Genomic DNA, 13,165 nt, shown 5'->3' on the forward strand with positions numbered 1-13,165 from the left:
GGCCCCAGAGCCGGATGATGGAGCGTCAGGTCCCTCCTCTAGCCAATTATTCTTCCCTGGGCCCCTACAGGCACAGGACTCATGGCAGAGAAGTAAACTCACCTGTCCGGTGTCCTTCTGTCTCCGCCGGCGCTTGGCCTCCATGTACGCACCAGGTCACAGGAAGCGGGCACTGGCAGAAGACAGAAGGACACAGACTGGAGGGAGAGCACTAGCCAGATAGGTGAGTGTGCTCTGCTGTCACCAGTACTCTGCAGGGGTCCCAGGGGGCCACCAATAGCTGAAGGGGAAACCTGGAAGGGCAATCAACGGCTATGATGCCTTGTGAAATTGCCTACCACCTTTCCTGCTAGGGCTTCTGGCCGGACAGATTGATCATTTCTATCACACCACATAATCTAGGCGGCCACAACTTGAAGTATAACACTACTCAATTGAGGAGACTCCAGGGTACCCTAACTGAATATTGCATCTTTTATCAAACCCAGGAATCATCGCGTGCTTAAATGTACTTTTATTTAGTTACCTGCAAAATCATTACAACAACAGTGGCTCACAAACATTAAAACATCCTAAAACCAATAACTGGCACTAGTGCTGCTTCTTACTTAATTCCCACTGTCACTGTGATATTGTCTGCCACATCGATCACCCAGCCGCAGCCTATGCAAATCGATGGGTTACACAATCACATCGGACAATTGTGGGCCCTCCACCCGGCGCACACCATGAGGCCTCCACATGCAAATTATATAGTGCACTTTTTCCTGGGGACAGCTAGCTGAACAATTCAGTCTTCTTTCACCATACTTTAGCTTTCAAAGTCCTTAAAGCAATAGATGTAACATCAATGCACTTTAGATGGCCTCTTCTGGGGGGACAGATGCAATACAGTCCAACGTACTCCTACACATGTCATCTAAGGCAGTTCATTTAATCTATTTCGCTTGCCCGGACTCTGGCATTACTCATGGTGCCTCTTAATCACTACAGCAGCTCATCTCCCGCTCTTCCGCCCGTTAGGGCTGCACTATTAAACTTGCATTCAAAATGTGTTTTACTCACAACCTTCACGCAGTACTGCGCTTTTCCGAGGGAGCTCAGCTCAGGGCTCCTGTGGTTCTGGATGCCCGATGCCACCTCCGCATCACCTCACCGCGTCTCCTGCACTGGCTGCTTGTAAATTTCCTGTAGAGGTTCCTGGCGTGGCCCGGCGTCCCGGGATCTCGTGAGCGCTCACATGTGCCAGTCAGGCCCCGCCCGGGGCGAAACGCGTCAGCGGGCGGGGCCTGACTGGCACATGTGAGCGCTCACGAGATCCCGGGACGCCGGGCCACGCCAGGAACCTCTACAGGAAATTTACAAGCAGCCAGTGCAGGAGACGCGGTGAGGTGATGCGGAGGTGGCATCGGGCATCCAGAACCACAGGAGCCCTGAGCTGAGCTCCCTCGGAAAAGCGCAGTACTGCGTGAAGGTTGTGAGTAAAACACATTTTGAATGCAAGTTTAATAGTGCAGCCCTAACGGGCGGAAGAGCGGGAGATGAGCTGCTGTAGTGATTAAGAGGCACCATGAGTAATGCCAGAGTCCGGGCAAGCGAAATAGATTAAATGAACTGCCTTAGATGACATGTGTAGGAGTACGTTGGACTGTATTGCATCTGTCCCCCCAGAAGAGGCCATCTAAAGTGCATTGATGTTACATCTATTGCTTTAAGGACTTTGAAAGCTAAAGTATGGTGAAAGAAGACTGAATTGTTCAGCTAGCTGTCCCCAGGAAAAAGTGCACTATATAATTTGCATGTGGAGGCCTCATGGTGTGCGCCGGGTGGAGGGCCCACAATTGTCCGACGTGATTGTGTAACCCATCGATTTGCATAGGCTGCGGCTGGGTGATCCATGTGGCAGACAATATCACAGTGACAGTGGGAATTAAGTAAGAAGCAGCACTAGTGCCAGTTATTGGTTTTAGGATGTTTTAATGTTTGTGAGCCACTGTTGTTGTAATGATTTTGCAGGTAACTAAATAAAAGTACATTTAAGCACGCGATGATTCCTGGGTTTGATAAAAGATGCAATATTCAGATTGATCATTTCAATCGATCTCGGCCAGAACTCGATCGAAATTACGATCCATGGGTCATGTTGGTAAATCGATCACAGTGATGAAATCTGCCGGGGACAATCGATTAGTGTATTGACACTTTTAGGCCTGGGATCCACTAAGAGCACTTTTGCAGTGCTTGCCAATTGCTGGCCATCAGCAAAGCGCTACTCCAGTGGATCCCTGGGGGTGGGCCCCTGATGAGTTACTATTGTAATGAAATGCGTTGGGCGGAGCTACAGAGTGACTGATAGCCCATGTTAATCAATGGAAGGCAATGGGCTCTTTCACGTCTAAAGGATCGTTCAAACTTGCGGAAAAAGCATGCATGATTTTTGTATTTTTGTAAACAAACATTTTCAACAGCCTAATGATGCGGCCAATCAGAATACCCCTACATGGCCGCATCATCAGGTGGGGACAAGTCTCTAGTATGGGCAGCGTGCAGTATTGCCGATATACTACTAGTGGCTTCACCCGATGCCCAGATTTCCCGGTGCCCTTTTTAAATGTTCATGGAGGTGGTACTAATGCCCTATATGATGTATTTCTAAGCAGAAAATCTCAGTAATGTCTTGCTGCACTTTTGAAATCTGCAGAACAGAACGGACAATTCACAGTGCCCTCCCCTCCCCCAAAGCAATGGTCCGCACTGTGTGTCCCAACAATGGACGCCTTGCAATCAGATCCTATTCAAGCTCTTACCTGAGTCTCTGTAAGCAAAGAAAAGGAGACATTGGCGGTCCTCCCTGGAGAGAAGAAAACAACACACATTGGTCAGATGACAACCCAGTTCTCATAACCCAGGAAAGCAAGCAGAGAGGATCAAATGAACTCACGATAGCCAAAAATAACTTAAAATAAAATATTACTAACAACTCTACTTAACTGTGACATGGCTGCATGCTTGTTCCATATGTCCCTCCCCCCCGCTGGCTGCATGCTTGTTCCATAAGTCCCTTCCCCCCCCCCCCCCCCCCCGCTGGCTGCATGCTTGTTCCATATGTCCCTTCCCCCCCCGCTGGCTGCATGCTTGTTCCATATGTCCCTCCCCCCTGCTGGCTGAATGCTTGTTCCATATGTCCCTCCTCCCCCCCCCCCCCCCCCCCCGCTGGCTGCATGCTTGTTCCATATGTCCCTTCCCCCCACTGGCTGCATGCTTGTTCCATATGCCCCTTCCCCCGCCGGCTGCATGCTTGCTCCATGTGTCACCCCCACTGGCTGGCTGCATGCTTGTTCCATGTGTCACCCTCCCCCCCCACACACTGCATGCATGTTCCATTAACAGTGACAATTTTCATAATCTCTAATTAATGAATTCTAGAAACACATTAAGGTTTGTTTATACGTGATTCCTCTTTTTTTTTCTTTTGCGTGTAAAAACTAGCTCTCTGGGCCCTACAAAGTATGCACTGCTGTATGTGTACAGGGGGTTGGGGACCCAGAGACTAGAACACATTCCTTTTTTTTTAATTCAATCATTTTATTGGTATTGTCAAGAGGAGAGCTGAAAAAGATAAACAATGCATCAGGAGAATATAGTAATACAGAAAATAGTTCCTGATAGCATACCCTTACACACACATTTAAGACAATATGGAACCTGAAGCAAACAAAATGATCACAACATACACAGGCGCGTGGACATCTGCATGACCCCAGTCCCGGTCAATGACATTTAAACCCAAAACAGTTCCTAAACACACCTTGTCCCATTATTCCCACCCCTCTTGTTTTTCCTGGTGGATTCCCCCCACCTTAATGCATATTCAGTCAAAGGTTACAAGCTTAGGGACCAGCCTAAATTACGTTCATCACTTTGCCTGTATATAATCAAAAACAGCAAGTAGTAAACAATCATAAAATAGTAGAGAGCCTACACCAATGTCTAGGTAATGCTAAGTCACTAAACGAAACAGAAAGCCTTGAGCGCTGTCATTTGTCTGCCTGATTGATGAAATGTGTATACCATTTATGATCAGCAGCACAAGGAAAAATTATGTTTTTAATGTTAGACTAGTGTTAGGTAGAGATGTCGGCGAACGGTTCAGGAACCGTTCGCCTGCGAACCTCTCACCCTGTACTACTTCTGGGTCGCTATGACCCGGAGTAGTACTGCTGCGCTGGGCCGGCGGTGCGCGTCTTTGATCGCGTGCCTGATTCCGGGCACTTACTGTGCATGTGCTTGACGTCATGAGTGACGTCACGCTCATGCACAGAGAGTGCCCGGCAACATGCGCGCGATCAAAGACGCGCACCGCCGGCCCAGCGCAGCCGTACTACTCCGGGTCATAGCGACCCGGAACTAAAACTGCCTCCCCAGAGTACATGTTCCTGAGGAGAAGATGGTTTCCTGAATGCAGGCAGAGAATGTTAAATTAATATCACCAGGGTAAAACCTAATCATACTCCTACAGTTTTTCTAAGGACTGGGCATTGGCGTAGTGGGCCCCGATGCAAGTTTTACAATGGGGGCCCCCATGCACTCTCTATATAACAATTGATACAGCGCACCAAAACCTGCCACTGGTAACCACAGAGTCAGAGGTGCAAGAAGGATATAGGGAACAGTTTGCTAATGATTACTACTATTCAAATGATCTATAGAAGGGATTATTATGAGCACAGGACCCCGAGGCGGTCACCACCTCTGCAACCCCTATTGCTACACCCCTGGGACTGGGTGGTAAATGTAACAATTAGCTCAGATACTTCCTCCTTCCAACCTGAAATCAGGAAGTATCAGAGCTAAATAAAACACACCCAGTCCTGCTGTCCAGTGCTGAGAAGGTGCTGAAGGCAGCTGGTCAGTTTCCGAACCATGTGGTCCTGCATACAAACACTTCTCATAAAAAATTGGTTGCCTTGAGAAGTTTCCTTATTAGTTCCTCCTAAAAGAGGAACTGTAACCAAGGATTGAACTTCCTCCCAATCAGTAGCTGATACCCCCTTTCCCATGAGAAATCTTTACCTTTTCTCAAACGGATCATCAGGGGATCTGTATGGCTAATATTGTGGTGAAACCACTCCCACAGTGTGATGTGAAGACCTAGGTCCCGTGCGGCGGGTGCGCGAGCGCAGTTCATGCGGCGGCGAAAAACACAGACCCTAGAGCACAATTTTAAACGGGCTTGGGTCTGCTAGTATGGATATAAATCGGTATTGCAAAGTTTGTTATTTTCCTCGAAAGGTTTATTAAGACAATAATGTACAGTATTGACATTCTTTAAGAAGAAAATTACGCAATACGTTATGCTAATGCTTAAAGAGAATCTGTATTGTTAAAATTGCACAAAAGTAAACATACCAGTGCGTTAGGGGACATCCCCTATTACCCTCTGTCACAATTTCGCCGCTCCTCGCCGCATTAAAAGTGGTTAAAAACAGTTTTAAAAAGTTTGTTTATAAACAAACAAAATGGCCACCAAAACAGGAAGTAGGTTGATGTACAGTATGTCCACACATAGAAAATACATCCATACACAAGCAGGCTGTATACAGCATTCCTTTTGAATCTCAAGAGATCATTTGTGTGTTTCTTTCCCCCTGTTCTCATGCACTGAAGTTTCAGGCTGCTCTTTTCTTCCTGCAAACAGCTTTGCCCTTGTTTGTAATTCCTCAGTATGTGAAAGCCCAGCCAGCTCAGAGGACGATTTATCCAGCTTGTAAGAGAGAAGCTGCCCTAATCTAAATAATACACAGGCAGTGTGCATAGAGGGGCCTGGAAGGGGGAGTTCATAGCAGAACCACAACACTGAAGAACTTGGCAGCCTTCCAGACACAGGCCGACAAGTCTGACAGGGGAAAGATACATTGATTTATTACAGAGACTGTGATAGTAGAAAGTGCTGCAGTAAGCCAGAACACATTAGAATAGCTTTTGGAACTTGTAGGATGATAAAAAACAGGATGCATTTTTTGTTACGGAGTCTCTTTAAGATGTAAATCCTTACAGAGGGGGCTATAAAAACAGACATTTTTGTTTTCACATAGAAAACCTACCAATAAATGGAACATTACATAAGAACATCACATTACATCGATAGCTGGAAGTAGGTAAAAAAAAAAAGGGGGGGAAAATCCAAAACGGTCCGTTCAGGAAAAATTAAGGATATCAATAGGAAGCCCTGAGACTACTCAAAAAAAAAAAAAAATCATAGATGAAGGATAAAATACTTGATATTTGCATAGTTGAGCCAACTTCTCCAAATTGTTGGGAACTGAGACCTATTCGCTCAGCGGCCCTTTTCAGACGCTCCACTAATGATAGCTGCATCAGACATGTCACAAAAGAATTTATCATTTCCTCTTATGGAAACAAATAAAACCTTAGGGAGCGGGGAACAAATACAATACTGTTAGGTTTTTGCTGCTGTATGGTACTTCATTTCCTGTCCCCAGGACCTCATTACAGCTCTACTAGTTATTAAAGGGCAACTGAAGTGAGAAGACTATGGAGGCTGCCATGTTTATTTCCTGTTAAACAATACCAGTTGCCCGGCAGCCCTGCTGGTCTGTTTGGTCGCAGAAGTGTCTGAATAACACCAGAAACAAGCATGCAGCTAATCTTGTCAGGTCTGACAATAAAGTCAGAAACACCTGATCTGCTGCATGCTTGTTCAGGGGCTAGGGCTGAAAGTATTAGAGGCAGAGGATCAGCAGGACAGCCAGGCAACTGGTATTGCTTAAAAGGAAATAAACATGGCAGCCTCCATATACCTCTCTCTTCAGTTGTCCTTTAAAGTCCTACAGTAACTGAGAACCTGCTCAGTGTGAGCACAGACAGCAGCAAGAACCCTCAAAAAGCTGCAACCACTTTTTAAAGTACTGAAAATGAAAGAGTATGGTATAAAGGACCACTATCATGAACATGTCTAAGATTTAAAACATGGCAACACATACATGTAAAATGTACATTTCTCCCTAAGTAAAACTATAAATTACTTTTTTCCTATGTTGCTGTCACTAACAGTAAGCAGTAAAAAAAAAACCTGACATATCTGGAATTTTGGAATAGTCCATCTCCTCATGGGGGATCTGAGCATTTACTTTATCTTTTACAAAAGCAGTTCCTGGAAAGGAGCTATACAAAGATAGCAGCCGGCTTGCAAACTGTTGTGACAGCTGGAATGAGCAACTGCCAATCATTAAAAGGGACACTACGGCAAAAAATTGTAAAATGTAAAATATGTGCAAACATATACAAGTAAGAAGTACGTTTCTTCCAGAGTAAAATGAGCCATAAATTGCTTTTCTCCTATGCTGCTGCCACTTACAGTAGGTAGTAGAAATCTGACAGAAGCAACAGGTTTTGGAAAAGTCCATCTCTTCATGGGGGATTCTCAGGGATTTGTTTATTTTCAAAAGCACTTAGTGAATGGCAGTTGCTCTGTCCAACTGCCAAAATCTGTGTAGCGAGCAGGGAGGCTGGCCAGCATCATTGTTTAAATACTTTTTAGGGAATATCTTTATAAAGAATAAAAGCCTTGCTGAGAATCCCCAATGAAGAGATGGACTAGTCCAAAACCTGTCGTTTCTGTCAGATTTCTACTGGCTACTGTAAGTGACAGCAACATAGGAGAAAAGTAATTTATGGTTCATTTTACTCTGGAAAAAAACATACTCATTATTTGTCTATGTTTTGCACAGATTTTAAATGTAGAATTTATTCACATAGTGCCCCTTTAAGTGCTTTTGAAAATAAAGAAAACCCCTAGCATCCCCTATGAAGAGATGGACTAGTCCAAAACCTGAAGAATCAGTCAGATATTAACTACCTACCTACTATAAGTGACAGCAACATAGGAAAACAAATTATAGTGCATATTAATCTGGATGAAATGTACATTTTACACAAATACATTTTAAATGATAACATGTTTTGCAATAGTGGTCCTTTAAGGAACATTTGGATTTGGAGATGGTAGATGCGGAATATGTCTCATAGACAAATCCTGGGGAGGGTGGACAGGGTTATGTATTGCCTGTACATGGGATACTGTATTCTGTCAGAGCTGAGAAACCTCTTGTCACTCTGACAGGACTGATCAGCCTCCTGTAGTCTCAGCTCTGCACATCTGAGTGTTTCGATGGATAAACATTGACATTGGCAGGTTTGTTGACATTGAGTATTACACACTCATTAATCACTTCAGTGTGCAGAGAGTCATAGGGCGTCACTGGATGTCAAGGTACACATTAGATGGAAGGGTTAATCTCCTTGCGGCTGATGACTGGGGTGTGAGCACAGGCAATGAGCTGTAGATAAGGCAAGAGGACAAGCAAACACCTTCAGTGACTCCACTCTGTTTATACTACATTCAGCGTCCCACACGACATGTTACTAGAGAGTGGCGTCTCTTCCCGTAACTCAATACAATGTCTTCCCAGTGACCAGCGTCCCCAGTGACCACCTTCCCAGTGACCAGCGTCCCCAGTGACCACCTTCCCAGTGACCACCTTCCTAGCGACCACCTTTCTAGCGACCAGCGTTCCCAGTGACCACCTTCCTAGCGACCACCTTCCTAGCGACCAGCGTCCCCAGTGACCACCTTCCTAGCGACCAGCGTCCCCACTGACCACCTTCATAGCAACCACCTTCCTAGCGACCAGCGTCCCTACTGACCACCTTCATAGCGACCACCTTCCTAGCGACCAGCGTCCCCACTGATCACCTTCCTAGTGACCACCTTCCTAGTAACCAGCGTCCCCAGTAACCACCTTCCTAGCGGCCAGCATCCCCACTGACCACCTTCCTAGTGACCAACGTCCTCAGTGACCACCTTCCTAGTGACCAGAGTTCCCAGTGACCACCTTCCTAGTGACCAGCGTCCCCACTGACCACCTCCCCAGTAACCACCTTCCTAGTGACCAGCGTCCTCACTGACCACCTCCCCAGTAACCACCTTCCTAGCGGCCAGCATCCCCACTGACCACCTTCCTAGTGACCAACGTCCTCAGTGACCACCTTCCTAGTGACCAGAGTTCCCAGTGACCACCTTCCTAGTGACCAGCGTCCCCACTGACCACCTCCCCAGTAACCACCTTCCTAGTGACCAGCGTCCCCACTGACCACCTCCCCAGTAACCACCTTCCTAGCGGCCAGCATCCCCACTGACCACCTTCCTAGTGACCAGCGTTCCCAGTGACCACCTTCCTAGCGACCAGCGTTGCCAGTGACCACTTTCCCAGTGACCAGCGTCCCCAGGGACTACCTTCCCAGTGACCAGCGTCCCCAGTGAACACCTTCCTAGTGACCAGCGTTGCCAGTGACCACTTTCCCAGTAACCAGCGTCCCTAGGGACTACTGTCCCAGTGATCAGCATCTCTCCCTTCACCCCATACAACACCAGGGTGTCTTCCTTCACCCACATACAAGACAACACATTTCTAGCAACCACAATCTCTTCCTTCACCCCATACAACACCTTTCCAGCAATCAGCATTTCATCCTTCAGCCCCACTGCTATGGAAAAATGCATACCAACACATACTAATGCACACTAACGCATTAAATGTAAAAGGACCCTAACTTAGCAGTGACAAGCATCTCCTCCTTCACTCATACAACACCTTCCCAGCATCTGTTCCTACCTCAACTATACAACTCCCCAGTGAGCCTTTTCCATCACCCTAAGCAACACCTTCCCAGTGACCAGCATCTCTTCCTAAACCCTAATACACCTTCTCAATCACCAGTATCTCTTCCTCCACCTCCACACAACACCTTCCCAGTGACCACCATCTCTTCCTAAACCCTAATACACCTTCTTAATGACCAGTATCTCTTCCTTCACCTCCACACAACACCTTCCCAGTGGCCAGTGTCTCTTCCTAAACCCAACAACCTTCCCAGTGACCACCTTCTATTCTGTTCCCTTCACCTTCACCTGATGCAACACCTTCCCAGTGACCACCCTCTATTCTGTTCCATTCACCTTCACCTGATGCAACACCTTCCCAGTCACCAGCGACTCTTAGTAAGTTTAATATATTTTGGTGCTCTTTTTTCTTTTCTTAGTTGTCTCATCCAGTATGTTTCCTCTGCTGAAAGCATTATTTACTTTAAAGTAAAAATAAAAGCACCAGAAGGGATTATAGCCAGAGGGTCAGCACAGCAGCCAGTTGGTGAGAATTTAAGTCAGCGATTCCAGCCGGCATGCATTTCCTATAACAGCATACCTATCTTTCCTGCTCCTATTACAAACAAGAGTAATCATCAAGGATGTCATAAATTGGTAAGGGGATAGGGTATCACTCTTTCTCTATAGTAAAGTAGTCTTCTGTCTACAATCTGGCAGAGTGGGACCTTAAAGGACAACCGAAGTGACATGTGACATGATGAGATAGACATGTGTATGTATGCCTAGCACACAGATAACTAGGCGGTTTCTTTTTTTTTTTATTTCCCTGCCTGAACAAGTTAAACATCAGGTATGTAAGAGTCAGGACTGGGTCAGATTACAGTGTGACCCTCACTGATAAGAAATTACAACTATAAAACACTTTCCTAGCAGAAAATGGCTTCTGAGAAAAGGAAGGAGATTAAAAAAAAGGATCAATCAAATTCATAGATTTTAGCTCTGGCATACTTCAATTAATGTGTCATTGAGAAAAAACAATAAAACAGTAAAAACTAAAAAAAATAGATTTAAACATAAAATAAAACTGTGTAATATCTTAAAAAGTCATTTTAGGAGAAGGAGAATAGATACAATTGTTTATTTCATTAGTTTATTTTAAACTCGCGTGTCCTTTACGGTGGCCACTAATGATCCAATGTTTTTCTTCTAATTTTACCAAATGTATGTAATATATGAGTAAATTGAATGAATGCCTTGAGTGCATAATAAGGCAGGCCCTCATAATACATAGAAATGGTAAGATTGGATGAAAAACATTGTATGATTAGTGGCCACCTTTAGAACGACATTTCAGTATGGAGTAGCTTGGGTTGTTATTTAGCAGGAGGCTTCTTTCACACTATATTTGCTGCGCTGTGCATCTTGAAAAATGGTATCGCAACACAGTGGTGATGTAATGCCTGGTACACATCATGCAATCTCCCATCGGATAGACGGGTCAAATTGATTATTTACGACAGGTCTGATCTAATTTCCGATCGTTTTTCTGATCAATTTTGTATAGAAGTGATCAGAAAATCGATCAGGAATCAAATCGGACCTTTGGAAAATAATTGATTCGACCTGTCTATCGGATGGGAAATTGCAACGCACCGTAACGCAAAAGTAACAGTGTGAAAGCCCACATAGATATATAATTGTATCGCGTTTTGATGCGGTTATGTTGTCTGTTGCGCCGCGATGCGGCCAGTATCAGAATTCTCGTGTTTTATCGTGTTGGCAATAGACAGAGGTGTGATGGGCTGCCAACACTTCCCTCCCCCCACCCTGGAAGCAGCAATGCAGCTTGTTTGCCAGACAATGCCAACCTCTGCCAGCTAGTCATTTTATTTAATGACCGGTTCTCTTGGATATCCCAAGTGGTAATAACAATGTTTATAATTATTGCTCAACATCTCATGAATTGTTCTTTCTGTATTGTTACTGGATCCGTATTGTTTACACACAGCTCCGACTGATAATTACAGTGCTATTAACATTCATATTACCAGCTTGTAAAGAATCAAGACCCTTGTACTATAAACCTCATGTTGGGTAACTGTTCTCTAATTGTAGGAGTCGGTTCCAAGTGCTTTTAAAACGATTTGCAATTTTCCTGTACCTTCCATTGAGGAGCAAACAGTCAGGAAATGGTGCAGGTCCCGCACTTGCGATTGGAAAGAAAGCTCAATGCTCAAGTGAGAAAACTCACATTGGAATTCATTACACTAGTGCTTTTACATTGCTTTTAAAAACGCTAGCGCTTAAAAAAAGCTCAAAGCGCTCACAGTGTGAACGAGCCCTTAGGCGCTTTTTCATTTTTTAAGTGCTGGCGATTTCGCAAAATCGCCCTGAAAGCGCTTACACCATGCTTTCCTATGCGCTAGTTCAGATTGGGGCGTTCCGATCGTTGTCCGATGAGAAAATCGCTGCATGGACCATTTTCGGGGCAATTTTGTTATATTGAGAGGTATAGGAAAAGCGCAAAACGCTCACAAAATCGCTTTGTGCAATAAGTACATTGTATTTATTCTTTTCCGGGTCAAAGAGTTCACTTCCCGACTTGCGTCAGGGAGTGAATTAAAAAAACGCTTTGGAAAAGTGCTCAGAAAAGCGATTTCAACAAAAAATGCACCGCCCACCCAAGCGCCGGGAATCACCCAAAAAAAAATGCTTAAAAAAACGCCCAATGTGAACGCTAGCACGATCGGAACGCAATGTGAACAAGGCCTTACTGTGTGTCGGCTGTAATCGGCGGGCTGCAAACCTGCATTTAAACCTTGTGTTCTGTTTATATAAATACGTTCCAAAATGCTGCATGGGTGGTTTCAGTCTTTGCATTAATAAAGTCATATTTCCTTTATATAAGTGTATTATCTAAACAAGGGCAGAATCCTCCAAAGAAACAAGTGTATTTCAATCTGGAATACTTCAGTGCAATGTCCTAATATCCATCACTTGGCTGCAGCCTTCATGTGATTAAACCGCTCTCAACAATGTCCCCATCCCCCACATAGAGACTCAGCTGCAGCGGGAATACCTGAGCTGACTGCTGCCATTCTGTCTGCAACGTAAATGTATAACTGCTGATGCATCAAAAAGCCTGCATCACTCCCAACCAGAGCCCCTCCCCCTGCAGAGATCTACATCACTCACACTCAGAGCCCCTCCCCCTGCAGAAATCTGCATCACTCCCAACCAGAGCCCCTCCCCCCGCAGAGATCTGCATCACTCCCAACCAGAGCCCCTCCCCTGCATAGATCTGCATCACTCACAACCAGAGCCCCTTCCCCTGCAGAGATCTGAATCACTCACACCCAGAGCCCCTCCCCAACCCTGCATCACTCACATCCAGAGCCCCTCCCCTGCACAGATCCGCATCACTCCCAACCAGAGCCCCTTCCCCTGCAGAGATCTGAATCACTCACACCCAGAGCCCCT

The 13,165-nt window shown here is 45.4% G+C and overlaps 1 protein-coding gene across 1 annotated transcript in view; it reads right to left on the reverse strand.

Moving 5' to 3' along the window:
* SPIRE2 (spire type actin nucleation factor 2) overlaps window positions 1-13,165 on the reverse strand; it is a 90,394-nt gene that overhangs the window by 45,887 nt on the left and 31,342 nt on the right. Inside the window, exon 2 of the mRNA XM_068261503.1 lies at window positions 2,808-2,851. Coding sequence (XP_068117604.1) covers window positions 2,808-2,851 — 44 coding nt within the window. The remainder of the gene's footprint in view (window positions 1-2,807; window positions 2,852-13,165) is intronic.

The sequence above is a fragment of the Hyperolius riggenbachi genome, chromosome 11 (assembly GCF_040937935.1).
Source record: "Hyperolius riggenbachi isolate aHypRig1 chromosome 11, aHypRig1.pri, whole genome shotgun sequence".
In the NCBI taxonomy this organism is placed as follows: Eukaryota; Metazoa; Chordata; class Amphibia; order Anura; family Hyperoliidae; genus Hyperolius; species Hyperolius riggenbachi.